The 27313-nt window shown below is 38.4% G+C and overlaps 1 protein-coding gene and 1 long non-coding RNA gene across 9 annotated transcripts in view; one reads left to right on the top strand and one right to left on the bottom strand.

Annotated features, from left to right (window-relative positions):
- Positions 1-27180, top strand: part of DAG1 (dystroglycan 1) — an 89789-nt gene extending 62609 nt beyond the window's left edge. For all 7 annotated transcript variants that reach the window (XM_016424391.2, XM_016424389.2, XM_056805063.1 and 4 more), the window contains one exon: positions 22037-27180. In XM_016424391.2, the coding sequence (XP_016279877.1) occupies positions 22037-24439 (2403 nt within the window). In that variant the 3' untranslated portion in view covers positions 24440-27180. The remainder of the gene's footprint in view (positions 1-22036) is intronic.
- LOC130455481 (uncharacterized) overlaps positions 1-27313 on the bottom strand; it is a 92834-nt gene that overhangs the window by 49760 nt on the left and 15761 nt on the right. The window lies entirely within an intron of this gene.

The raw sequence follows: 27313 nt of genomic DNA, 5'->3' as shown, positions 1-27313 counted from the left end.
AAGGATGACACCTATGTTATAAATCTGGGTGACTGGGAGGCTTGTGGCATCTTTGACATTAATTGAATAGTTAGGAAGAGCAGAAAGTTGAATTTAGTGTTGGACATGTTGAGTTTAAATTGTGTACAGGGAGTTCACTCTTTAATAATTGCTCTTACTCTATCTTCTTAGTAAAAAAAGATTCTTACTTTCTGTCTTAGAATTGATACTCAATATTTGTTCCAAGGCAGAAGTGTGGTAAGGACTAGGCAGTTGGGGTTAAGTGACTTGCCCAGGGTCACCCAGCTAGGAAGTATCCAAGGTTAGACTTGAATTTGGGACTTCCCATCTCTAGGCCTGGTTCTCTATCCACTGAGCCCCCCTAGCTGCCCCCCCCCCCCCCCAATTTTTTTTTTCTAGGATATCTTTTTTTTTTTAAACCCTTACCTTCCGTCTTAGAGTCAATACTGTGTATTGGTTCCAAGGCAGAAGAGTGGTAAGGGCTAGGCAATGGGGGTCAAGTGACTTGCCCAGGGTCACACAGCTAGGAAGTGGCTGAGGCCAGATTTGAACCTAGGACCTCCCGTCTCTAGGGCTGACTCTTAATCCACTGAGCTACCCAGCTTCCCCCATAGGATATCTTTTTAAAGATGTCTAACAGGCAATTAGAAATGTGAATCTGGAGTCAGCAGAGAGGTTTTGGGACTTGGATAAGTAGATTTGAGAATCATCAGCATAGAGAGGATCATTTAATCCAGAGGTGTTGATGAGATCACCAAATGAAATAGTACAGTGGGTGAAGATGGTCTACAATAGAGCCCTGTGGGAATACCCAGTTAGGGCATGACTTGGATTAAGATCCTGCAAAGGAGACTGAGGAGTGGTCAGATAGGTGAGAGAACCAGGAGAGAGTAGCATCAGCAAAATCTCCAAAATTAGAGAATATAGGAGAAGAGGGTGATTAACATTGTTGAAGGCCACATGCAAAGAGATCAAGATGAATGAGAATTGAGAAAAGGCAATTAAGAGAGAAAAACTTTGGAGAGAACAGTTTTAATTGAATGATGAGATTAAGAACCAGATGAGTAGAGAGTAAGGAAAGGAAGAAGCAGCATCTAATGCAGATGACCTTCTCAAGGATTTTTGCCACAAAAAGGAAGATAAAGAGATGATATTGTGGATAGATAGATTGAGTTTTTTTGAGGGTGGAGGAGACATATGCATGTTTTTAGATAGAGAAGCAGCTAGTAAACAAGTTAAAAATGAAGACAAAGTGAGAGAATGATAGAGAGGATACACTACATCCCAGATGATGGAAGTAATTGGATCACTTGGGCACACAGTGATTTGCTTTGGAAAGGAGAAGAGTTACCTCATAATTGGATAAAGATGGAGATAGTGGCAAAAGGTATCTGGGGGATTTGAGTGGTGAAAAGGAAGCATGTGATGAATGACAACTTTTTTTTTTTTAAGTAAAATATGAGGCACACTTCTCAAGTTACAGAGGAGATACAAAGTTTTGGAAAAGCCCCTGCAGAGAATGGGATAGTGAGTCAGAGAAGTATAAAACAAATGCCTTGATGCATCCATAGCCCAGTTGAGATTATGTAACAAATTTATGGTGGATTCATTTAGCATGATTTCATTATTTTCTCCATCTTCATTTTGTGTAGGAACAGACAGTATATGGTGAGAAAGATCAAGTGTTGAGAACAAGAGGAAGTTTTATTTTTAAAAAGGGTTCCTGAGGACATAATGGAAGGAGAATGTAGAACAGGATGATTGGAGAGAAATAGAGGTTGTTTTTGGAAGTCCCAAGACTTTGAGTCCATAGGGATTAGAAGAGAAGAAGGTGGAAGTTTGTTATCCATAAGATGTGAAATGATAGGGTTTTCTCACCCAAGGGTCTTTTGATGATCTTTCTTTGCCCTTTTATTATAGTGAGATAAATTGTATCAAAACTAATAAAATGATGCAAAAAATTGAAATTTTTAATTAAAATCTCCCCCTGCTTCCTGCTAGACATTTTTCTTTAGCAAATATTTTAAAATTTATTTTAAAAATACACTTAAAATTTTAAATATTTTAAAAATATAACACTTAAGGCAGAACTAAGAATCAGAAAAGGAAACTGGTTATTTGATTTAGTGCAGTTCTGGCAACCACTTCTTGTCATCAGTGATTTGAGTTCTGATTTTTCAAGTTGGTATAATTATCAGAGATCCCATCTTGGATTTTTAGTTCATTAAATATAAAGTGCTACCTGTGTGCAAAGGTATATATTATAGTACAAGATTGAGATTTACGGACAAATGAAGCATCCCTACCCATCAAGGAGCTTACTTTTTTTCTTTTGGGGGATAAAGAACATAAACACAGATGAGTAAATTCTGATATTTTGGTTGAAGGAAAGAGATCTGGGAAGACCTCATGTAGCTGATATGATGAGTGGAGCAAGAGCCTTGAAATAAGTCTTGAGGAAGTAATGCATTCTAGACATGGGACAGTTTGTGCACATGTACACAGATGGATAAACATGTTAAAAGTTTGAGGTTTTTTCCTCTAAAGGTACATTTAAAACTTTGGGAGAAATAAAGTGTTTAGTGTTAGATACTGATTTTACAAGACAGGGGAGGTGGAGAAGGGGAATTGTTCCTTCTTACCTACTGGATGATATTAAGCATTGTCCGACATCCAAGTATTTCTCTTTCTCTCTTTAAAGTATTTTTTAAAAAATTATTTAGAATATTTTTCCATGGTTACATGATTCATGATTTTACCTCCCCTCTCCCAGATCTGACAAGCAGTTCCACTAGGTTTATACATGTATCATTGTTCAAAACCTATTTCCATATTATTCATATTTGCAGTAGAGTGATCTTTTAATGCCAAAACCTCAATCTCATCCCCACTGAACTAATCATATTTTTATTCTGTGTTTCTGCTCCCACAGTTCTTTCTCTAGATGTGGATTGTCTTCTTTCTCATAAGTTCCTCTGGATTGTCCTGGGCCATTGTCTTGCTGCTAGTAGAAAAGTCTTTTACATTTGATTGTGCCTCAGTGTATCATTCTCTGTGTACAATGTTGTTCTGGTTCTGCTTCTTTTGCTCTGCATCAGTTCCTGGAGGTCTTTCCAGTTCATATGGAATTCCTCCAGTTCATCATTCCTTTCAGCACAATAGTATGCCATCACCAACAGATCCACAATTTGTTCAACCATTCCCCAATCGAGGGATACCTCCTCATTTTCCAATTTTTTTGCCAGTACAAAAAGCGCAGCTATAAATGGTACAAGTATTTTTCCTTATTATCTTTTTGGGGTAGAAGCCCAGCAGTGGTATGACTAGATCAAAGGGCATCTAAGTATTTCTTAAAGGAGCATGTAGCATTGCTATAAATTGCCTTTGAAGCACAGCCTCCTCGTTAGAGCTCAGATTTCACTGTCCATTTGCTTGTTTGGTTGCCTGTGCAATTTAGAAGTATGACTGAGCTAACATTTAGATTAAATAAGTGGTTATTGGTATCCCAGCCCTTTTAGACACATTACATGGCTTGAGGTAATTGTCTTCCATAGCTGCCATAGATACTTGGGCAATAGTAGGTCACCTTGACTCATTCAGGGCTCATTCAATAACCAAGTCGTCAAGTAACTTAATCTAAATGTGTCAATGGTATTTGATGTAAACCTGCCCTAAAGGGAAGCATTACTCATTAAAACAACAAGAGGCTCCTTTTGAAAATTCCTATGTACATTATATTTGCCATATCTGGTGGAAAGGCTTTTATTTAACAGGCTTTTTCATATAGATATTAAAGAGATTTCACTGTACAAACAGGATTTATAGAGATTTGATTTATAGAAAGCTAAACACTTATTAAGTGATAAGGTAAATTAGTAAAAGTGGGGGTTTGTGTGCAACAAAAAGCCAGTCTTTTCACTGACAGGATAACTAGGATCAAGCTGGAGGCGTGGGGAGCTTTTGATAGAAATTGATCTACCAGAGACTGCCTTCTGCAAGGACTCTGGGCTCCAAGTAGAGGATCTAAAAGAAGATCCATTTGGGCATTGCTTCCTTGATTTATAGGCCATTCTACTTCTAAATTCAAATTACAATGACAAGATATACAGACTGCTAACTTAGACTAGTTTGATGTGAATTTCTTCAGTAAAAGTTTTAATAAAACTGCTAGAAGTTAAGCTTCGTTTAGAATTTTGAATGCTAGTCTCCCACAAATGTATATTAGAAAAAAAGTTATATTCGGAGTCAGAAAACTTGGGTTCTTGAGTTTGGAATAGCTTTGGCTGAGTTCCTTCCTCTCTCTGAACCTTGATTTCTTTATCAGTAAAAGAGGGGTAGGAGTTGGATTAGATGATCTTTTGTATTCTCTTCTAGCCCAAAGTTCTGTGGTCTAGATTTCAAACTATGCCCAAATGTTTCCATTACTTAAATTAAAAAATAGTTGCTACATACTCACAATTTGTGAGCTCTGTACTAAATGCTGTTACAAAGGAATCACTTTAAAAGACTGATATATATTAATTTAAGGTCGCCAAGGAATCAGCTATGTAATTCCTAAATGAAAAACTCAAGTCAGCCGTCAGCCTTTTTTGGAGTTTAATTACAATAGGAGTAAGAAAGGAATTAGAGATAGAGAGAGAGAAAAAGGGAGAGAAGGGAATAGGGCTTAAATACCCCTTCTGTTTAGGCTGGGCCAAAAGGCCCAAGCCCTTAGATAGCTGGGGCAAAGAAAAGAGATCAGTCCCTATTACTCACGTGTCCAAAATGGAGAAACAGTCTCAGAGGCCCCCACCTTCAGCTTCCTTCAGAGCAAGCCTTCTCAGAGCCCACAGGAACCACACCGACCAACTCTCCACCTCCCTTGGAGTCCTTTAGACCCCCTATCTTTAAGGAAACCATCCAAGTTCCTCCCCTCAGTTCTCCCATCTACCAATCACTGTTCATCAATTTCCCTGTGCCAATGGAGGCTCTAGCTTAACCCAGGACCGCCCAGAGGTTTCTGGCTTTTGCACATGTCTGTTGAAGGTCATATTTTCAAATGATTAAATCTTTACTCCTTTGCTACAGCCCTTTCTAAATCCTGTTAACCTGAGTAGGGTAGAGATTGGAATAATTAAATTTTGATCTAGGCTGCAGCCCTTACTCAATCCTATTAGGACTGAATAGGGTGGAGATTTATTCCAAGTATCTCCATTGTATCAATTCTAAAATCAATCAAGACTCAAAGAAATTCCTGTTCTATGCTTAAGCATAGGTCAAAGTCCTTTCCATTGTTCAGCAAAGGGTTTCTGTCCTAAAGTAATCTTAAGAAGGGAAGAGAAGGAACCTCCCATGCCAATGGGGTTCCCATTCCAATAGACTATCAGTAAGAAATTTTCCAAGTATGAAATATCCCAATGGTGAAATTTCCAACATTTATAAGTCTAAGGAAATTTGAGGTTTACAATGCCAGGTTGGTATAAAAATGACTATCTTTACTTTTAAAGAATGTGTATTCTGGAAGAGCTTATATGAGCACATGGCACCTCAGAAGATAAATATATCATTAAGCAGGGGATAATGGAGACAAAGTAGGCACCTAGACCAAATGCTTTAGAAATATTTGAGGAAGAGAGCACTTTTGGCTACATGGATCAGGAAAGAAGACACAGAAGATAGATGGCATAATGGATAAGATTGCTTCCCTTGAAATCAGACAGACCTTGGTTCAGATTTCACTTTGGACACTTATTAGCCTTTTGACCCTCAACAAGTAATTTTGTTATGGGGGTGCAGGTGTGTACCCCTGGAGTTCGGGAAGGATACATTTTGCAAGAATGCAAGACTCCAAAACTTAGCGTAAAAAAAAAAAGAGAAATTTATTAATTTAGGCGGTAATGTTGAGAATGGCCAGGAGGATAGCAAGGTGGAACAGCAAGATGGGGAGCAGTTCCTTGGGAGAACAGCATGAATGGAAAGGCTGTCCCCCAGAGGACATCAGTTCTGGGGATTTTATACTCTTTACAACAGATGCTATGTCATGGTGTAGACGGGACCTAGAGTGCTAGTCACTCAGGCATTTGTTGGGTGAGGTGGTCATCTGACTGGGGTCTGCCTGGAGGCATAAAGATTCCTTAACAAACAGATATCTTGAGAGATGTAGCCTGATAGGATCAAGGTGTAGCCTGGAGGTGCATCTTTGTCCATAATAGTTTGCCTGAGTTTCTGGGGGTACAATGTCCATGTCAGTTTATTCTCTCTCAAAATCAGTTTCTAGCATATTACAGTGGAAAGAGCACCAGTTCTGGAATCAGAGGACCTAGTTTCAAATGCCATCTCTGATATTTTTTACTTTGTATGAGCTTCTTGGTTCTTATTTTCCTTATTTTAAAAATAAAGGTGGTGTGTGTGTGTGTGTATGAGAGAGAGAGAGAGAGAGAGAGTGAGTGAGTGAGTGAGGGTGGGGGGGGGGTGTAAGTAGGGTGGTGGTGGTGGTAATGTCCTTCTAGATCTTCTAGCACTTCCATGAAATCCACATCTATCCTCATTGGACCAGAACCAATATTCATCTATAAAACAAAAGCTGTATAATAGCACCTATCTTACAAGGCCATCATGAGGTGCAACTACTGTGCATTCTACTTTGGGAACAATCTGAAACAAATTTTTTAAGCAGAAACTGGAAGATTATACAGTTTGATTTAATTTATGCTTTTAATTTTTCTCCTGTGAGATAAGTAGGTCAGACCTTATCCCTGCTTTACACAAAATATATATCAACTTTAAGCGTTCCAATTTCATGCTTTCTAAAAAAGTCAGTAGTAAAGACTTGAAATCCAAAGGGAGCCTATATAATCTTAAGATTTTAATATCTTTATACTGACTCAATGTTCTCATGTTTCTATTGTATATAATTTTGCATTTATTAATATAATATGCTCTTTTGTACTGATAATTAATGGCTTTGTTCCCAGGCCATTTGTGTTCCTTATTTTAAATTATAAACTCCTTGAGATCCTGCCTTGTCATTTGTTGTTGTATTGCTCACTCATTATTTTCCTTATCATAGTGCTGTTACACATACTAAACATTCATCCATTTATTAAGTAACTGGAGAATGCAAACTTCTTAGCCTTAGCTTAGTTTTCTCTGTTTCCAGCAGACCACTTTTGGGATTTTGTACAGCTTATATAGTCTTTTAGAGTAGGGTGGAGTATCCTTTTCAGACCTGATTTCCACTTCCTAACTATTTAAGATGAGTGACAGGAGTGCCATTTGTCCCATATTTTGTAACAGTTTTTGTGTTGGCATTTCCTTAGCCACAATAAGGAATAGGAAATGCACCAATTATTTTTCTGAGAGGTTACAGCTTTTTGTACCAGAATAAGAAAATCATTAATTAAGCATTTGTAAAACAGCTCTAATTTTGAAATCAATGGAGAAGTGAAAGCACCATTTTTGGGGAAGGTGTCCTGGGTAAGGCGATTGAATTGTTTAATTATTTCAAAGAAGTTTTCATTTGCAAATTGGGAAGTATATAGAAGTGTGAGATGAGTTAATGGTGTTTTTATAACTGTCCTGGGTTTTGTATTATCTATCTTTTGATGAAAGTAAACTGAATTTTCTGAAGTGAAAAAAATTCATAAAACTTCAAAAAATTTATCAAGGAACACAACTTCATAACTGCATGTTTTTAAGTTTTAACTCATTTTAACATTAGAAAAATGTGCTTTGTAACATGTTAGCGTACTGTATGGCTGGTGGGCAAATACCTGATAGGCAGAGTCTGTGTGTTGATTATATTTTTTGAAGCATTTCATGCATTAAAATCACTTATAATGTGCTGTATTCCTATAAATTTATGGAACCCCTATACTATGGGGAAGCAGGCATGCAGCAAGACAAGATCAGTTACTGTTAGTGTATTCAGGGAATTAAGGCCTCTAGGTCTTTTCCTTTCTTCTGATGCTTTGTTTTATTTCTATCCTATAGCCAAAACCTTGATTCTTTATGTCTCCTGACTCTTGAGTTATGGTAGTCTTGTCTTTGGTGTCTTTTTCTGATCTTACTGCTTGGTGACTGTGTTTCTATAGTCTCAAGTCCCATTTGCTATGTTTTTGAGTCAAAACATTAGCAATTAATATCTCTTAAGTTTTTGTAAATCTTCCTTTCTCCTGGTTCCTCTCATACTTGTCTGACCTCTCCTTCTTATACTTATTTGCTGGGTAATCTTGATCATCATATCCCCTAAGTGTCAGGATTCTTCTAGGATCTTCAGGGTTCTAGAAGCTAGGCCCTCTTATTCTTCCCTTACATTGTCTCTCAGTACCCATATCAGTACTCATGGATTTAACTATCATTTTGTGTAGAAGATTCATAGTTCTATATATTCAGCACAAGTTTCTTGAACTTCAGTCCAGCATCACCATTCTCTTGGACTTTTCAAACTAGATATTCTAGAGATATCTCAAATTAATCGTGTCCAAAATGGAACTTATTCTTTCTCCTCTCAAATCCTCCCCTCTTCCTATTTCTCTCAAAGGCCTTTTTAGTTTCCCAGGTTTCTAGGCATTTTTCTAGATTTCTTATTCTCCTCTACTCCACATTATCCAATCTTTTTGCCAGATTTTGCTATTTTTTACTTTCACAATCCCTTTGACAGCTTATCCTTTTCTTATACTCATATAGCTGTTACCTTATTTCAAACCTTCATTACTTCTCATCTAGGTGATTACACTAGCCTCCCAATTGGTTTCTCTGCCTTACGTCTGTCACTACTCTAGTTCATCCTACTATAAAAGTAGTTTTTTTTTTAAAGCACAAATCTGTCAAGTCCAGCAACTTCTTTATTGGCTTCAGGATCAAATATAAACAGCTCTGATTAACTTTCAGAGTTCATAAACCTGGCTTCAGCTTTCCTTTCCTTTCTCATTAGACATTAGCTCCCCTCATGCACTCTGTGATCTACACTGACCTACTTTGTTTCTCACATACCTGATACTCCCATCTCTGTACATTTTACCAACTATTCCACATACCTAGATTGTACTCCCTCATTTTCTGTGTCATAGGATCTTTTGTCTCCTTTAAGGTGCTGCTCAAGCATTATCTTCTATATGAAGCATTTCCTGCTCTCACATTAGCCACCAATGTACTTTCTCCCAGCAACTCTGTTTTTGACTACTTTGTATATACAATAGGGCTCCTGAGTAACCGTGGAGTATATGTTCCAAGACCTATTGTGGATGACTGAAACCTTGGATATAAGTGAATACCTGCTGACGGTATATATGTACTGTCTCCTGAGGGGCCCTTTAGCTTACCTATGTCTCCAACCCCACCCCCCCAAAAAAAAAAAACCTTTAAAAGTAAAAGTAGAAAATTGGAAAGTGGAAAAAGTGAAAGTAGAAGATGATGCCTGGGGCACTATTGGACTTCTAGCCCTTTTATGATTGACCAGTGGCAACTGACACCTTGGGAAAAGAAACCACAGATAAGGGAACTCTACTGTATTTTTATTTTTTCATTTGTTGATTGATTGTTGTTAGCTGTGTGTTGTATATGTATCCATATACACTAGTTACACTAGTTACAAGTTCACTAGTTACAAGCTCAGTATTTAAAAAAACCTATGCTGTTAAAAGAATAGTGGTTTTTTGCCAACAATTAAAAACTGAGTTTCTAGTACTTTACCCTTAAAATCACATGGTGTTTATTTTCATAATTTATCCCCAAGCAAAAAAAAAAAAGCAGCTTTGTTTAATTTTAAAATGTCTATATAGAGTAACATTTCAGTGGTACATCAGATTTCACAGTTTGGAACATAATCCAGAAGAAATCAAAGGTCTTTTAAGTTGTAGAAACAGGTATCATAATGTATATTAATGAGAGCCATTCAGATCTGAGTTAATATTCAGGGCTGAGTTAATATTCTCTACATAATTCCATCAAATTTGGTATTGGGTTTTCTAGCCTGTAACAAGTTAGAAAATTGAGAGGAACGAGGCCTACTACCAGTAGGTAGATAAGGTTGAAGGTCTTGAGAGTTGATCTAGTCTAACCTTTTGAAAGGCAGAAATGGAGTAACAGTGGTTGTGAAGAGAGAAACCAGGATTTATTTCCATTAACACTGACAGATTGAGCCCCTGATAGTTGTAATAGTAGTAGATAAACTTCCATATCAGTTTCTAAAGACTTGGGTTAAGATAATCTCACCTGAGAAAGGTTGCTGAGAATACTGAAGGCCCGAAGATTTTTGGTGAATTTATTTGACTGCTTTTGGAATACTATCATGACAAATTGACCTTTGTTTTAATCCTGCAAAGTAATTGGTTATTTGGTTATCTTCTTTTGGAGAAAAATTTCACTATTCTTTTGGTACCAGAACTTCAGGTATCTGTCTTGGACAGAGCTTGAGAGAGTATATACTTTTCATTTCTCTCTTTGTCAGAAGGTTCTGTCTGGAAACAGGAGGTATTTCCCCTCATAAAAGCTGTTTGTTGGGGCTTGGCCTGCCCATGCAATAACTGCCCTTGGTGGGGCTGAGTGCAGCCTTTGGGCTGGGATCTTGGCCATTTTCACAGCATACAGATTGTTCTAGTGAGAACAATGAGGATCCTTTTCAGTCTTGTAGCAGGAGCAAATGAAAGGAGCATTTCTTTGGCTACTTGGGGAGTTTTATAGTGCCTTCCCTCTAAGTGAAATGAACTGTAGTTTCCTCCTGCCTTGAGTGGGTATCCCTTTGGACTCTGAATAGATCCCTTGTAAACATAAGCACATCTGGAAACAAGGGTTTGAAATGGAAGGCATCTCCTTGTGGGTGGTGGTTTGTCAGAATGGCATTTGCTTGGGCCCAACTGTTCAAAAATTGTTAAAAACTTGGTTGAAGTTTGGCTTGTGAAAAATAGTTTTATGTTGATTGTCCTGTGTACTCATTTGTCTTCTGGATTTGGCACAAAAAAAAGAGAAGTAGACTGTAATTTGGTACTTAATAGATATGACACTTTGTGAATGTAATTTAATGGTGAGAATTAAGTTAAAAATGTAAAGGTCCTCAATAGGATAAAGATGGAAATACTTGATTGGTTGGATCATGACTGACCCATTCTAGCAGTTCTATTTCTATTGACAAGTCTCCAAGTATACAGAAATCTAAACTGCTTGATAATTAAGCTTCTATCTTCATAAACAATTATATTTATTTTGGTTCTATTTCTTGTTCATAGACTCAGCAGAGAGATGCCATTCACCAACCAATATGTTTTGCATATTTATACATCTAAGCAGCTTTGTCATTTTACTCCTTCCTACCTCCTTGTTTCCTGTGGATTTACACATCTCAAATCAGTTAAGACAAAGTTGTTTTTCTTCTATGATTATTAATACAACTCTGGTAATAGTCTAGAGCTTGGAAATTTTACATTGTTATCATCTTGACTCAAGAATACTGATAGCAAAACACACTCTTTATTTGGTACAGATATGGTGAACTTATAGGCATTCAAGGAAGCCTGTACTGTAAGACCTGTCTGGTCAGGGTGTTGATTTGGTTTTTTGCTTAACTTGTACTATATTAAAAAGGAGGGTTCCTAGGGTAGAGAAGATGTTATTGACAAATGATAGCAAAGTTAAAAAAAATAACTGAAACATTTAAAAAGTAGTTAGATTGGGCTTGAGTAGATCCTGGAGATTGATTTGAATTATTAGCTACCTTGGCAGGTGCATAAAAATCTTTAGGACAGTTTTTGGTCCCACATATGGCACATCCACAATTTTCATTTGACTCTAAGGGAATTGCTTATTTATTGAACTGGGACCCTTTCATCTGAACTAAAGGATTTTTCCCAAATCTTGGATGCCTCATTTTCCTTTTGTGAATGAGTTTATAGACTAGTAGGGAAGTTAAATACTCCACTCAGGGTATGTATTAAAGAATTAGTATTAAAACTCTTCTGAAGTTTCAGGTCTATTGCAAGGCAATTAAAAGAAATTGGCTGAGCCATTGGAAAAGTTGCCCCTTTTATAACTAGATATAATCACTAAAGGGAAGTGAATGAAGCATCCAGAATAATTGGGCAGAATATAAGAGATGAAGTAGGTTCACGTAGGGCCTTGGAAACTTAGGGGAGGGGGAGTTAAATCCTACATAAACATCGCAGTTAGGGCTTTAGGCAGTCAAAACAGTAAAGAAAAGAAAATAGACAGCTAAAACATTTATTAAGGCTTATTATATGCCGAGCATTTTGCTAAGTGTTAGGGATACAAATATCCTTAAGGAAGCAGGAGTCCTTGACCTCAGAATTTATAGTCTCATTGGAAAAGATTGCACATTGTTGGATTGCTGGAGAGAATGGGTTGAGAGATGGTTGTTTTCAGCATTAGTTAGACAAGGAAACCTGTATATAGGACCTAGAAATAGATTAAATGTCCCAGAATTTAGGAAAGGGATTCTCTTTTATGCATTATTGAATGATATGCATTCTAGAGGTAGTAAGAGCAAGAAACATGGAAGAGAAAGAGGACTTACTGATGAGGAGTCAGAGGATGACCATTGCTTACTATATCTGTAACATTGGCAAATCCCTTAACTTCCTGGGCCTCATTTTTGACATCTGTAAAATTAAGCTGTTGGACTCACTGGCCTCTGAGGTTTCTTCCACTTCTAGAGCTATGATCCTATATCAGATGTACTGAATAGGTAATGTTGATGATGGGAAAAACAGACTCAGACTGCACAAACAAGACTATGTTGTTGGTATTATTTGCTTAAATTTCTCAACCATAACTTTCAAATTGTGTATAAATTCTTAACAAATAAAACTTCTTGATTACACATTGCACTTTATAATTTTCTAGCTCTAATGAGCTACAGAAAAGAAATACTGACCTATTTTTTGAGCTCTTGTTTTGTGTTTTGTCACTAAGCCTCCTAGCCATCACCCAAATTCAAATAAATGAAAATCTGATTTTCAATTCCCAATTAGTCACTTTTCATCCCCATCCACCTACATATAGCTACAGCCTTACCTTGTAATCCTCTCTAACTGGAGTGAAGAGAAATTAGTATGCTATTAGAGAAAGGAGTAAAGGTAACCAGAGAGCAGATTTTAGAGGGATTTGTAATTGCCGAAACTAGGTAGTAAAAAGGGATGAGATTGGATTAAGAAGTCTGACATTAAAGCTAGGATAGAGTATAAGAATGAGTAAAGAATAGGTCTGGAGATGATCTTGCTATCTAGAGCACTGTTTGCCAAACTTCACTGATTGTACACCTGTATTACTAAGCATGCACTGTGGTGAGTGAAAGATGAAATGATCAAAGAAAGAAATATTTGAGCTTCTGAGCATTTCAATCTATTGAGCAACAGCACCCCAATATATGTATGTATATGTGTATATATGTATAAATTATGTAAAATTTTACTATGTCACGAATACTACAAAACATTAAAGTTGAAAAAATTATTAGGTTAAAAACCCTTTTGCTTTGAGTAAAATTAATATGTTTTTAGTGAGATCAATTACTATACTTAATTATGTTGGGAAAATCTTGATTTAATATTTAATGATACAGCAAAAATTCTGACCTTCAAAGATCTGACAGATAAACTATTCTTTGTTTCCCTAACTTATAATATCACCCTTTATGTCTAAATTATGTACCTATTTTGATCGTATCTTGGTATATAGAATGTAGGATACTGGTCTATACCTAATTTTTGCCATACTGTTTTTCCAACACTTTCTGTCAGATAATGAGTTCTTATCTCAAAAGTTGAGTTCTTTGGGTTTATCAAACTAAGATATTTAGAGAGAAGTTAAGAGTGTAAAAACTTCTGTGCATGCAAAACACTGGGAAGTTTTCTTTATATTACTGTTGGCAAGGCTAGAATTTGGTTGAACTTTAATGCTAGTGTTTTGGTAGGGATAGTATTCTGCCATGGATTTTCAGTGAATATTATGGAATTCTCTTAAATAAAGATTTGAAGTTTAGAAGGTCCAGGAAATATTGAATTCTTCTATAGCTGGTTAACAGATACTGAATTCTATAGCTCTTGTTAGGATAGCATTGATCCTAGTGTGGGAAGCAAGTAGAATGGAGAAATACTGGATCATAAAGAATTTTAATTCTAATTCTTCTATTAACCTCCTGTGTGACACTGGACAAGATACTTGACTTCCTTACTATTATTAATAGTCTTTAAAGGAAGATATGAATGAGTACTAATTGCCTTGTGAAGGAATAAATTTTAAAAGGCCCTTCTTTCTTCTCTACCTTCCTCACTTCCTCCCTTCCCTTCTCCTTTCCTCTCCTCTCCTTCATAGTCTGTCACATAAACTTGACGTAGGCAGTATGTACAATTGTCTCTGGGAGCTTTCCTTGCCCCCCCCCCCCCAACTATTGGTTCTGTGCTATGCACATGTATGAATTAATCCAAATTCAACAACCATTATTACCATGATTGGCTAGACTTAGAGTAATAGCATTTAGAACTGGGAAGAACCTAGGACATTACCAGACCTGTGCCTTTACTTTATATCAGGTTATAGATCCAGAAAAGGGAGTGTGACTTGTCAGAGCCTTAGAGTTAGGATTTGACTACAAAACGAGCATCTCCACTTCTATGGAGGGAATAGGGGTGAAGTGAGGAGCAGGAAGAATGAAATTCACCTCAATTACCAGGTCATTTATAAGTGGTCTACAATGTCTTCATCTGTTAAAATGAGGAGATTGGGCTAGATGATTTCTGAACAGTAGAACTACTACTAAATCTGGAGTCAGAGTTGGCATTCCAGATACTCCATTTGCTGCTTTTATTATTACAAGACACTATGCTCTCCACTCCTCAATTTCCTCATCTGTAAAATCGGAGAGTTGAATTAAATAACGTCTAATACCAATACCCTTTCTAGTTTTAAGCCTAAGATTCATAGGGATTTTCCCCTGAAAAATAAACAGTGAATTGTTTGAGGATGTTGAATGGAGTGGGGAAGCAATTAATTCACCTGTTTTTAATGTTGGAATTGCTTAATAACTGATTGATTTTAGGCATTGTCACCTGGGGTCCTGTTTCTGCTGAATATACAGTAGGTGAAAAGAACTCATTTAGAGTCTTGGGGTGGATTGATAGTGTGGAAATTTGGTAGAGGAAGTCTAATAGTGCAATTTGAAGGGATGACAGATAATGCCCTTGGTATTGATCCATGAAATGCTCACTCCTGAGTGAATATTTGTGAGTCTTTGTGACTGGCTTTTTTTGGTACCTGCTGTGGGTATGGGGGAGGGCATGAATCTCTTCAATGAAGTATTTTGACTATCGGGGTCTTGCTACTTAGAAACTACAGTTGTTTCAAGGTCTTCTCCAAAGTTTAAAAATGTAAGAGATACTTGTAGTCTAGCTGGTGGTTTGGCTTCATTCCTTCTGTATGAAATTGGTTTTTATCTCATTTCCTGTGGCCTCTCCCATTAAGACAAACCATTCATTCTACAAAGTGCTGCCCTAGGCTTGAAATTCCTGTTGTTGAGACAGCCTTCAGGCAGGTACTTTCTAAGTATATCTCCATTTACAAACTGTTCTTTTTGTTTGAATTGAAGGAATCTTCACCTAAAACAACTTTTGTCTTCTAATCACCCATCTTCTCTTTAAAAGGGGGAAAGGCTCTGGTTTAGTGTGATGGGGAATCTAATCCATTTTGTTAGGAGGAGTCTGAGTGACAAAGACAAGTGATTTGGTCATTTAGTAAAATCCCCGAGGAGCCCAGGAAAGGAACTGACTTTTATTGTCAGTCAGTCTGTAGAGTCTATATTTCAAGCTTCTTTGTCATCTTTTTGTGGTAGTGCATACTGTTTGTCACAAGATCATAAATCACAGAATTAAAAAAATTATCTAAGTTGCATTTACTTGTGGAGAAAAGAGAATTGATTGGGAAAGACAAGATCTTGAGAAGATATTGGTGTTCTTTGGATAGGAAGGGGATAACTGCCTTTAATAAGAGAAAGGAAGTGAATAAATGACTTTTTTAAAACTTCAAACTTACTTTGTTTTAGCAACAACTCTTTAAGACAGAAGGTCAAGGGCTAGGCTACTTGGGGGTTAAGTGACTTGCTCAGAATCACATAGCTAGGGAGTGTATGAGGCCAAATTTGATCCTAGATCCTCTCTATTCCAGTCCTGGTGATGTATCCATTGTCCCACTTAACAGAAAAAAATTATTTGACAGTCATCTGTGATTATTTGCCGAAGAATTCAGTGTAGAGATGGACAACTAAATAAATAAGACTCATGGATTTGATTGGAATAAATGGGCTTGATTTATGTGTATATATGGCCAGCCCTATCCATTACAGATTCAGTGAATCATCACATGTCACTTTGGGTGGTAGGGTCATCCCAACTGTGTCTCTAATGAATGATTCTCATGGATAAGATTAACTGAATACAATATTTCTGCAATTCCAATTTATTGAGAAAAAAGGGTAGGACAATTGATATTTGGAGCCACTGTATCTTTGGGATTTTGAGTATATCATTCATCATGGTGAAGATCCGACTGTTGTTACAGGAATATGGTGAATAGTAAATAGTTGACAATTGTAGAAAGCCTCAGACTCTTTAGAAAATCTTTGTGGCCATCAAAGATCACCTATTATCATTATCCACTTGTATTTTTTTTCTGATGAGATTGTTAGAGGCACTGTTTTTGGAGAGATTTTAACTTAGTAGAACATGAGCTCCTTGAGGACAGGGGGATGTTTAAATTTTTTTTCATCCTCTGGGCCCAGAACAATACGTTGCTCAAAGCTACATAATTTTTTTTAAATTGAGTTGTTTATTATCCAATTGGGATAAATTTTAAGATTTAAAATTAGGTTTAACTAAATATGAGAGTTCTAAAAGTAAGATTGTGGTCGCTGTTTACAAAATATTAACCCTTAAGTCAGAAAAACTGTTAGCAGCTTTTATTTACAACTGTATAGTGATATGAAATATAGGAAAGAGGTAGGGGGGAAATCGCCTAGCTACAAATACCCTAATCTTAGACCATGAATGCAGATCCAAAAGCAAGTCTCACCAGAATCCAAAGTCCTAATTAGAAAGCTGAAATCTGAAGAGCCAGGAGATGCTGAAAAACAGCCCAGAGCCTTCGGCATACACAAGGCTAAGCCGACTGAGAATCTCACCAGAACTCACACTGAAGAGAGTGTCCTACCAAAGCACCAACCAAAAGAGGGTCCCCTGGCTGAAGCACCCAGGAAGCCAAGAGTGCATCTTGTCCTTTGGTTTCTCCTTTTATAGTCCTTTTTCCATGTTACTTCTTGTCTCTCTCCCACTTCACAGGAACCAACTACAGCCTCCTAATTTGCCTAGCACTGGAGTGGTGAGCAGTGCTTTTTTGTGGCCTTTGGGCCTAGGAACTAGTAAGTGATTTGTGAGCTCTCTTACTTAATGGTTAGCTAGGTATTAAGTTCTTGATTTGATTGCGTGATGGGGTCATTTGATTAAATTAAAATTTGCTGATTGATATTATGTGATTAGAATTTCTGTACCCTTTAATTACAATTTCCAGAATCCCACTTTTGTCCTCAGGTTGTCCTTCTGTTTTAGAGATATGCTTTGGGTAACTCCACCCTCCTCTCTCTCTCTTCTCCTGCTTTCACTGTCTGGTAAACATGTCTTTACTCAGGCTATACTTTTCATCTACTTTAAGTTTTATTAATAAATATTCTAAAATATAATAGTTGGAGTTATTGGATATTAATTTTAATCTTACAGTTACACATTAAAAATAAACTAAGAGAGTCTAATTCTGTCTTCACAATAGGAAAAGTCTTTTGGCCACTACCCTTACTATCTGCCCCATGATAAGTTCAGTTCATTTGAGCCTTTCCAGAGGTTCATTCATCACCTGTCTGAATCATAAAATCACAGGCATTGTGATATGCCTACCCCCAAAAAGCTGAATTTTAGTGGTCATCTAGTTGAACTTCTTACTTATAAAGGAAATTTGTGCTTCAGCATTCTTTAAAATGAGTGATTAAAACTTTCAAGTGACTTTAAACATTCACAGCAAGAATAAAGGTAAAGATCTCTGAATATTATTCTAGGAAGAGGGAGGACATATTTCCTCATAGAGTTAGAGTGAAAGAGAGGCATGAGAAGAACTGTAAAAGAAACTTCTGGGGAACAACTGTCAAACATTTCACTTGATCATTTCTTGTGAGTGGGCTTATCTCTTATGATTTTGTTGGTTTCACATGCAACCTGTATAAAACATGTATGTTGGGAGGGGACTTTTGAAAATTAGTACCATTGCATGCAACTATTCTTCCAGAGACTTTCAGCCTTTATTTGTAGCACTTAGAACTTGACTTATTCTGGCACTTGTTAAAATAGAAAATTACAACTACCAGTATAAGATAAAAATTTGAACTCTGTTCTGACTCATTCTAAAGTTGGACGTTCCATTTGGCCTTACCCCTCTGTAGAATAGGTCTGCTGGGCCTTTAGTTAACTTTAATTTCATCTCTTGAGGGCAAATCTAGTGCCCTATGCTATTTCCCTTTTTGTTCTTTGAAAGCTAAAAAAATAGTCTTAGTTCCTAAATTTGGGAACTGGTACCTTAGTCTTCCAAAATTTATTATGCATGCACATACCAGAACTTCTTAGGGATCTCCTTATAGAATGATTTGCTACACAAAATAATTCAGGTTAAGACTAGATCTCATCTAGTTTGGGAGGGGTGAGGTTCAGTTGTAGATATTGAAGTATTCAGAGGAACTATTAATCCGTCCATGGTTCAGCACCTTTTATATAGAAAGCACTAAATATTCTATGAGAGAAAATAAGGTAGGCATCAAATCACTATTTCAGAATGTCAGTTGTCTAGAAATCTTGACTTCTGCAGAGCAACTTTCTGTCCAGTACACTCGAGTCTTCTTGTCCAAACATCCAGCTTAGATTAGAGTGATAGATAATAGCAGACTAGAAAGAAAGACTGTAGGGGGCCCTAATATTCAACCTTATTCAAACTCTTTGAGTTATATCTGATTTCTTTTTTTCAGAAGCTAAGTAGAATCCCAGGATGTTAAAACTTGATGTCCAGTCTCAGAAGTCAGTTTTTAATCTATCTTGTAAATTTTTTTTCTCTTCCTCCTTGTAGAATACTATATGAGCTTTGTAAAATTGAAGAACTGAAACTGTATGCTCTTATGCAGAAAAGCCTAATTGTAGATTTGTATTAGATTATTGAAATCCTATGTCAGTATCTGGTATAAGAAATTAAATTTAGGTTTTATGCTAAATATGCAAATTCTAAAGTAATATTGTGGTCCCCAATTTCAAAAGATTATAGCTTAAGTCAAAATGACTTTTAGCAGCTTTATTTACAGAGGTGGAAAGAGTGAAAGTGGAAAAATGTAGATAAAGAGACAGAAAGTACTGCCTAGCTACAAAATACCCTAAATTTAATTCTAATGTCTCCAGACTGCAAATGTGAATCCGAAAGTGAATCTCACCAAAATCCAAAGTCCTTAATTAGGAAGCTGAAATTGGAAGTGCCAGGAGACATTGAAGAATCAAAGAATCCTCTGAGAATTAAGACTGCCAAGAATATCACCGGAACTCATGCTGAAGGGAGTGTCCCACCAAAACACCAAGAGCTAGTGATGGAGAGGATCTCCTCACCAAAGAACTAAGAAAGGAATCACTCCACTCACCACTGTAGGATCCAAGGAAGAGTTTCCTCAAGCAGTTTTTTCATGTCACTTCCTATATTGCTCTCCCACTTTAAGGGAACCAATCACAGTCTTTCGATTTGCCCAGGGGGGCCTCTGGAGTTGTCACCCACTCTAGCAAGTGACTTGTGTGCTCTCATACTTAGTGACTGGTGAGGTAATAAGTACAGGTTCTTAAGTTTTTGATTAACTTAAAAGTTGCTGATTGGTAGAGTTAGGGCTAAATATAAAATAAATATTAATAAGAATAAGTATACTTAAAAAAACCAACTTCATGAGTACAATATTGGCAGAGCAGAGGCAGTGGGTTTTAACTAAATAATAGTTCTCTTAAAAAGATTTGGAAATTTTAGTCTCCAATGCCGATTGCTAGTGCCTTCAATCTCCCCATTTCCTTCTTGTATTTTAAAAATTATTTATTTTGTAAATATCTATACATATACCCTGATAGAATGTCAGCCCCTTGATGACAGAGACTGTTTATTTTTTGCATTTTTATCCCCAGCTCCTAGTATGGTGCCTGGTATAGAACTGAATAATTGCTAGTTGATTGATTTAGCAGATTGCTGACTCGAAAGAGTTAATCATATGATATGGTTAACAAAAAAGGCAATCTGAATCTACATTGAAAGATGACATATTTAGGATAAAAGATTAGTGTTTTGCTGTACGCTGCTGATTTCCATATCATATCTGTAGTATTGGGTTCACTTCTAGCTACATTTTAGAAAGGACATTGATAAGATAGATTCCCATGACAGTAAATGACCTGGAGAGTAAAAATTATAAAGATCTGTTAAAAGGACCTAATGATGTGTAACTTGGTGAAGAGAAGAGTTGCTGTTTAGGTATCTTAAGGGCCACCATATGAGATCATTCTTGTGTTGACTTAGTTGGGAGATAACCAACTGTAGGACAGAGCGACAGATGCAGAGTTATGTAAAAACAGAAGGAACTGCCTCTGAATGACATTACTAATATTAGTATGTGTGTATTCATGACCAGTGACCTTAACCAAGGGCTTCCAACAAGAACTTGGGAACTTGTCAGAGATGTGGTAGAGGAGATTCTTGCTTAGAGACAGTTTAAAATTTTTGCTTTGGGGATCTTTTGGTTTTGTGACTGAAGAAACAAAAAACTCCAAGAAGCTCCTATGTTTCAGACTGTTAATAGAAGACAATCTTGCTTAATTCAAATTCAGGATAGACCTGAATTTTTGCTCTGTATTCTATATCAGGTATCCTTATCAAAGTATGTACATGGAGAGGAAATTGGAGTCTTAGTGGCTAACCTGCCAATTAATTATTTTAATTGACTTGCTATTGTATTACCCACAGTGATGAATTTTTCAGCCATAGCAACTCTTGAAGACAGTTTACTGGGTCCTGGAAAGGTTGTGATCATTGTAGGTGGACTACCTATGCTGACAAAACCTGCAGATCCTTGGAATTATTACATGCATGTGTTCCTGGACATTGTGTATGCAGAAACAACAACCACCACCAAAGGTTTTCAGATTGACCCCCAAATCAGTATGCTAGTAGGAACTGAGGTAGCTTGACAGAAACACATGCAGTTTCTTTTTTAAATTATCTTTCCAAGTGCCTTGTGAAAAGACAGTTCAGAGAGGCTCAGCTAGGTGACTCAGTGGATAGAGAACCAGGCCTGGAGATGGGAGGTCCTGTGTTCAAATTTGGCCTCAAACACTTCCCAACTGTAGGGCCCTGGGCCAGTCAATTAACCCCCCTTGCCAAGCTGTTATTACTCTTCTGCCTTGGAAACTATACTTAGTATTGATTCTAAGACAGAAAGTAAGAGTTTTTGTTTTATTTTGTCTTTAAGATAAAAAAGAAAAGATGGCTCAGGGACCCTGTTTTTAACTTTTCTCTCCTGCCTCTGTAGGTGCTTGTTTATGATCTAGTATTTAGGAAATAAGCAAATGACAGTACTCACCTTCTACTCATACACTTGGGACCTAAACAAGCCTGATTGTTGGTGCTTTGTCTTTTTAGTTCCAGATAATCCCAGATCCAGGCATCCATTAACAATTTAGTGTAGAACATTTTAAAATGCAAATTGAATTGCTCTTCATCCAGGAAGCCCCTCTTGCCTCATGATTGGTGGATGCAGCCACAGTAAAGCTTGTACCTTCAATTAGAGGTGGGGTGAATTTACCTTCTTGGCTGAAATGTGCATTTCTAGTATAAGGCCTGTTATATTTGAGTCTAAACTTAGATTTAAATTTTGTCAGTTGTTTTTAATATTTTCCAATGCAGTTGGGTGGCAAAATTAACTTTCTGTTTAATGTGTCTTTTTTCCTAGATGTCAGAAGCTGGGAAAGAAGTTTTGCCCTCTTGGCTACACTGGGATCCAGAGAGCCGTCTGCTCGAAGGTCTTCCTCTTAATACAGACAAAGGTGTACATTACATTTCTGTCAATGCCATGCAGCTGGCAGCCAATGGAAGTTATGTGTCCCAAGCAATGAATGTTTTCTCTATTGAAGTGTATCCTGAAGATCACAGTGAGCCACAGTCAGTAAGAGTTGCATCACAAGATGCTAATGAAGCTGCTCCATTTGTATGTGGGGCTGATGAACCAGTAACTATCCTGACTGTAATTTTGGATGCCGATCTCACAAAAATGACACCAAAGCAGAGGGTCGAGCTCTTAAATAGAATGAAACGTTTCTCGGAAGTAGAACTGCATAATATGAAATTGGTTCCAGTTGTAAATAACAGACTATTTGACATGTCAGCCTTCATGGCAGGCCCAGGAAATGCAAAAAAAGTAGTAGAAAATGGAGCCTTACTTTCATGGAAGTTAGGTTGTTCTTTGAACCAAAACAGTGTCCCTAACATTAGTAGTGTTGAAACTCCAGCTAAAGAAGGTACAATGTCTGCTCAGCTTGGCTATCCTGTTGTAGGCTGGCATATTGCTAATAAGAAACCCCATTTTCCAAAACGGATAAGGAGACAGATTAATGCAACACCCACACCAGTCACTGCCATTGGACCTCCTACAACAGCTCTCCAAGAACCACCATCTAGGATTGTTCCTACACCCACCTCCCCAGCCATTGCACCTCCTACAGAAACTGCAGCTCCTCCAGTACGAGATCCTGTTCCTGGAAAACCAGCAGTTACTATTCGAACGAGAGGTGCCATTGTTCAGACCCCAACTCTGGGGCCAATACAGCCTACCAGAGTATCCGATATAGGCACTACAGTCCCTGGCCAGATTCGGCCAACAACAGTTCCAGGCTACATAGAACCCACTGCTGTTATTACCCCTCCTACCACCACCACTAAGAAACCAAGAATAACTACTTTGAAACCAGCCACGCCTTCAACCACAGACTCCTCAACAGCTACAACCCGAAGGCCTACCAAAAAACCACGAACTTCGAGGCCAGTACCCAGGGTCACAACCAAAGCACCTCTCACCAGATTGGAAACCGCTTCTCCATCAACTCGAATCCGAACCACAACAAGTGGCACAACCCGAGGGGGTGAGCCCAACAAGCCTCCTACACTCAAAAACCACATTGACAGGGTGGATGCCTGGGTGGGCACTTACTTTGAAGTAAAAATCCCATTAGATACTTTTTATGATGAGGAGGACACAACTACTGATAAGCTGAAGCTAACTCTGAAGCTTAGGGAGCAGCAGATGGTAGGGGAGAAGTCTTGGGTCCAATTTAATAGCAATAGTCAGCTGATGTATGGTCTTCCTGACAACAGTCACCTGGGCAAGCATGAGTACTTCATGCATGCAACAGATAAAGGCGGCCTCTCAGCTGTGGATGCCTTTGAAATCCATGTACACAAGCGTCCACAGGGAGATAGGTCTCCGGCCAAATTTAAGGCAAAATTCACAGGTGATCCTGCTTCAGTGGTTAATGACATTCATAAAAAAATCACATTGGTAAAGAAACTGGCTCTTGCCTTTGGGGACCGAAATAGCAGTACTATCACCTTACAGAACATCACAAAGGGCTCTATTGTGGTGGAGTGGACAAATAATACTCTGCCTCTGGATCCCTGCCCCAAGGAACAGATCCGAGGGTTGAGCAAAAGAATCTCAGATGATGATGGAAAACCGCGCCCCATTTTCTCTAATACCTTGGAGCCTGATTTTAAGGCTGTGAGCATTTCTGTAACAGGATCAGGCAGCTGTAGACACATTCAGTTTATTCCTGTTACAGCAGACAGAAAGATGCCTTCAGAAGCTCCCCCTACAGTTGTGACTGAGAAAGACCCTGAAAAGAGCAGTGAGGATGATGTCTACCTACACACAGTCATTCCTGCTGTGGTGGTGGCTGCTATCCTTCTCATTGCTGGTATCATTGCTATGATCTGTTATCGAAAGAAAAGGAAAGGAAAGCTCACAATTGAAGACCAAGCAACTTTCATCAAAAAAGGCGTGCCAATCATCTTTGCTGATGAACTGGATGACTCTAAGCCACCCCCTTCCTCCAGCATGCCTCTCATCCTACAAGAGGAAAAGGCTCCTCTCCCTCCTCCGGAATATCCAAATCAGAACATGCCAGAGACCACTCCATTGAACCAGGATACCATTGGAGAATATACTCCCTTAAGGGATGAAGACCCTAATGCACCTCCCTATCAGCCCCCCCCACCCTTCACAGCCCCCATGGAGGGAAAAGGCTCACGCCCGAAGAACATGACCCCTTACAGGTCTCCACCTCCATATGTTCCTCCTTAACAGCAAGTCTTGGGCTTTGAGGGAAGGGGCCTGGAGATCCATACCAGTGTTGTTGATAGGGATTGATGGCCCACAGTTCATTGCCAACCAGAAATCAACACTTGACCCCAAACACACACCCATATACAGGGCCTGAAAAAAAAAAACCCTCCCTCTCTGGTTCTTTTATACCACCCCAAAGTGGCCTGGTGAACTTTGGGGGAGTTTTTTTCTTTTTTTCTTTCTTTTTTTTTTGCCTAACAGCTTTTGTTTGTTCATAGAGAATTCTTCGCTGAGTATTTCTGATGGCCAGCTTCTGAAAGCACCAATGGGCACAGAGCGCAGAAAGAATGGATGGATGGACTTGCAGATGGCACTGGGCTGGACATTCCATCCCTGGTGTACTCTGTTTGCCTTTAACACTAACTGTACTGTTTTGTTTTTTTTTTTCTATTCACGTGTGTCTAGCTGCAGGATGTAACATGGAAAAAGTAGCCTAAAGATTAAAATCAAAGGACTTTCAGAAGTTAATGTTACATTTTTACATTTAATCTGCTGTTTACCTAAACTTGTATGTATAGTTTTGGGGTGGGGTTGTGGGGTGGGGGGAGGGGGCCCTGCTTTGCTAAAAATAAGCTCCCAGGGTGTTTCAAAACTAGTTAGAGAAGACCAAGGGACAGTATTTTTTATCAAAGGAATCCTATTTTTTCACACAATGTAAACTTTGTTCCTCGGTTAAGCCAGAGACTGATTTGGGGCATTTTTGTGGATTGTAGGAAGAACTCTGGGTACTTCATGTGAGTAAGCTCACAGACCTGCTGACCTGGCCCTCCCTGACTCTCCCCTGGTATTGGTGCTGGATGGTCAGAGATTATTTTATGGGGCCAGACAATCCTCCCTGTGTGCTCTAGGCAAGCTTTAAGGGGCATTAGTTGTTGGATGGAAATGTAACGATGAGAGGCAAGCAGAGGCACACTGCTCCTGGTGACCCTGGTGCTTCTAGTGGACCTGGTGGTGAAAATGGGCCACCAGTAAGGAAAGCAAATCCTAGAAATGATTAGGTAGGGTTTTAGACTGCATTGACTTTTTTCTCTTTCTTTCTCTCTCTCTCTCTCTCTCTCTCTCTCTCTCTCTCTCTCTCTCTCTCTCTCTCTCTCTCTCTCTCTCTCTCTCTCTCTCTCTCTCTGTTTTAAGGAAAACATGGTTTTTGAAACACTCAGTGGGGGATGTTTTGGTGAAGATGCAATATTTTTATGTAGTGTGATGCTATTTCCTTACTCTCAAATTCTTGGCAGTTGTGTTCTGACAGCATCTCATTCCTTTGTTCTGGCCCTCCCATCCCCAGGTTTCTGGACTCCAACATGCTGAAAGCTGTCTGGTGATTGGGAAGGAAAGTGCCAGCAATATAGTTAATAGTAAAAATCGGTGGACTCTCAAATCTAATTTTTTTACTAAATTTTTGATACAGTCTCAAATTGTTTTATTATAAAAAAAGATTAAAAATGGTAATGCTTACAGCAGTTTGTATGAGCTTAGCTTCTTAGGGTTGATTCCATGGGACTGATTGCTTTTCACATTCTGACTTTTTTCTGTCATTGTTTTGATTCTAGAACCATGTCTGGATTTCTTGCCTTTTTAGAATGAATTTAACTTGTCTCTGTCCTGTGACTTGAGGCACTCTGGAGGTGCCCTGCTCCACCTATTTTTTTCTCTCTTTGGACTAAATTGTTTAAGCATGACCTTCTTGGCCATTTGAAAGCTATTTTTGGTACATATTAGGGAGGAAAATCCTTTGCAATAATGTTTCCCTTCCTTGATGGGGGGTGCGCAGACTCCAGCTCACTTTGCACACCCATCAGACACTTTTAAGCCATATTGACTGTTTTGCAAAGTATATTTGTGGGCTTCCCCTGAAGGATGGCTGGGCAGGTCATTGGCCTTCACCTCTTCATTTGCCTAGGGGACATTTTCTACTGTGCTTTTCCAAAACAGATTTTTCTGACTAGAAGCCAGTGTTGTTACATCTACATGTTTGAACTGAGCAGTTCCTAATTCTGTGTTTATATGCCTCTCACCAACTTTACCCAGTGGGAGCTGTGAGGTTGTTTCCTTGATTCCCTCACAGAAAAAAAAGGGACTCTCATGGGATCTGGCCCTTCTTCCAGAGGCATTTGGGAGGCAAGAAAGGAGTCTCATGAAGGGAGCTCAGTAGACCAGGACACATTCTGACCAGCATTGGGTCATAGCTTGAGTGAGCTCTATGGACTGGGAATGTTCCCAGTACATGAGTCAGGTATACACATTTAGGGGCCAGATTTGGCCCAGTTACCCTTTTTTGATTCTAATATACTTTATGTGGTCCCCTGCAAAAATAAATAACATTTCAAAAAGCCCCAGAGCAAGTTGTTTGAGTGAAAGGCCTTCCAAATAGCCCCGTTGCCCCAGCAACTCCACCATTCCATCCCAGCCATGCGCAGATGGGGCAGGCCTGGCTCTACCTGTCACCATAGAAACTGGAGGCAAAGGGGCAGTGAACAGAATAATAATAATAATGCTGTTTCAGCCAACCTCCTTCCCATTTGCACCAGGGCTGCCTCTGTTAGCCATCAGGCACTGTAATGTGGAGAGCAGATCTTATTAAAAAGTGTTCACCAACAACTGATGTGTGTTTTATTTCCTTACATATGGTTTTAAGAAGATGTGTTTTCTGCATTCTGTATAGAAACATATCAGACTAAATAAAACAGTGTACTTTACTATAATCCTGTTGGCCTGAGCTGTTCCATCTGGGCACCTTGCCTTGTCAGATCTTCTTTCTCCATTCAACAGAAGAAGCAGCCAAATGCCAAGTCTAATCAGTCACATCAGTTTGATGGGGTGGCCCATCCCACATGT

Source organism: Monodelphis domestica, chromosome 7 (assembly GCF_027887165.1).
Source record: "Monodelphis domestica isolate mMonDom1 chromosome 7, mMonDom1.pri, whole genome shotgun sequence".
Lineage (NCBI taxonomy): Eukaryota > Metazoa > Chordata > Mammalia > Didelphimorphia > Didelphidae > Monodelphis > Monodelphis domestica.
This window is presented reverse-complemented; position numbering and strand designations above follow the sequence as displayed.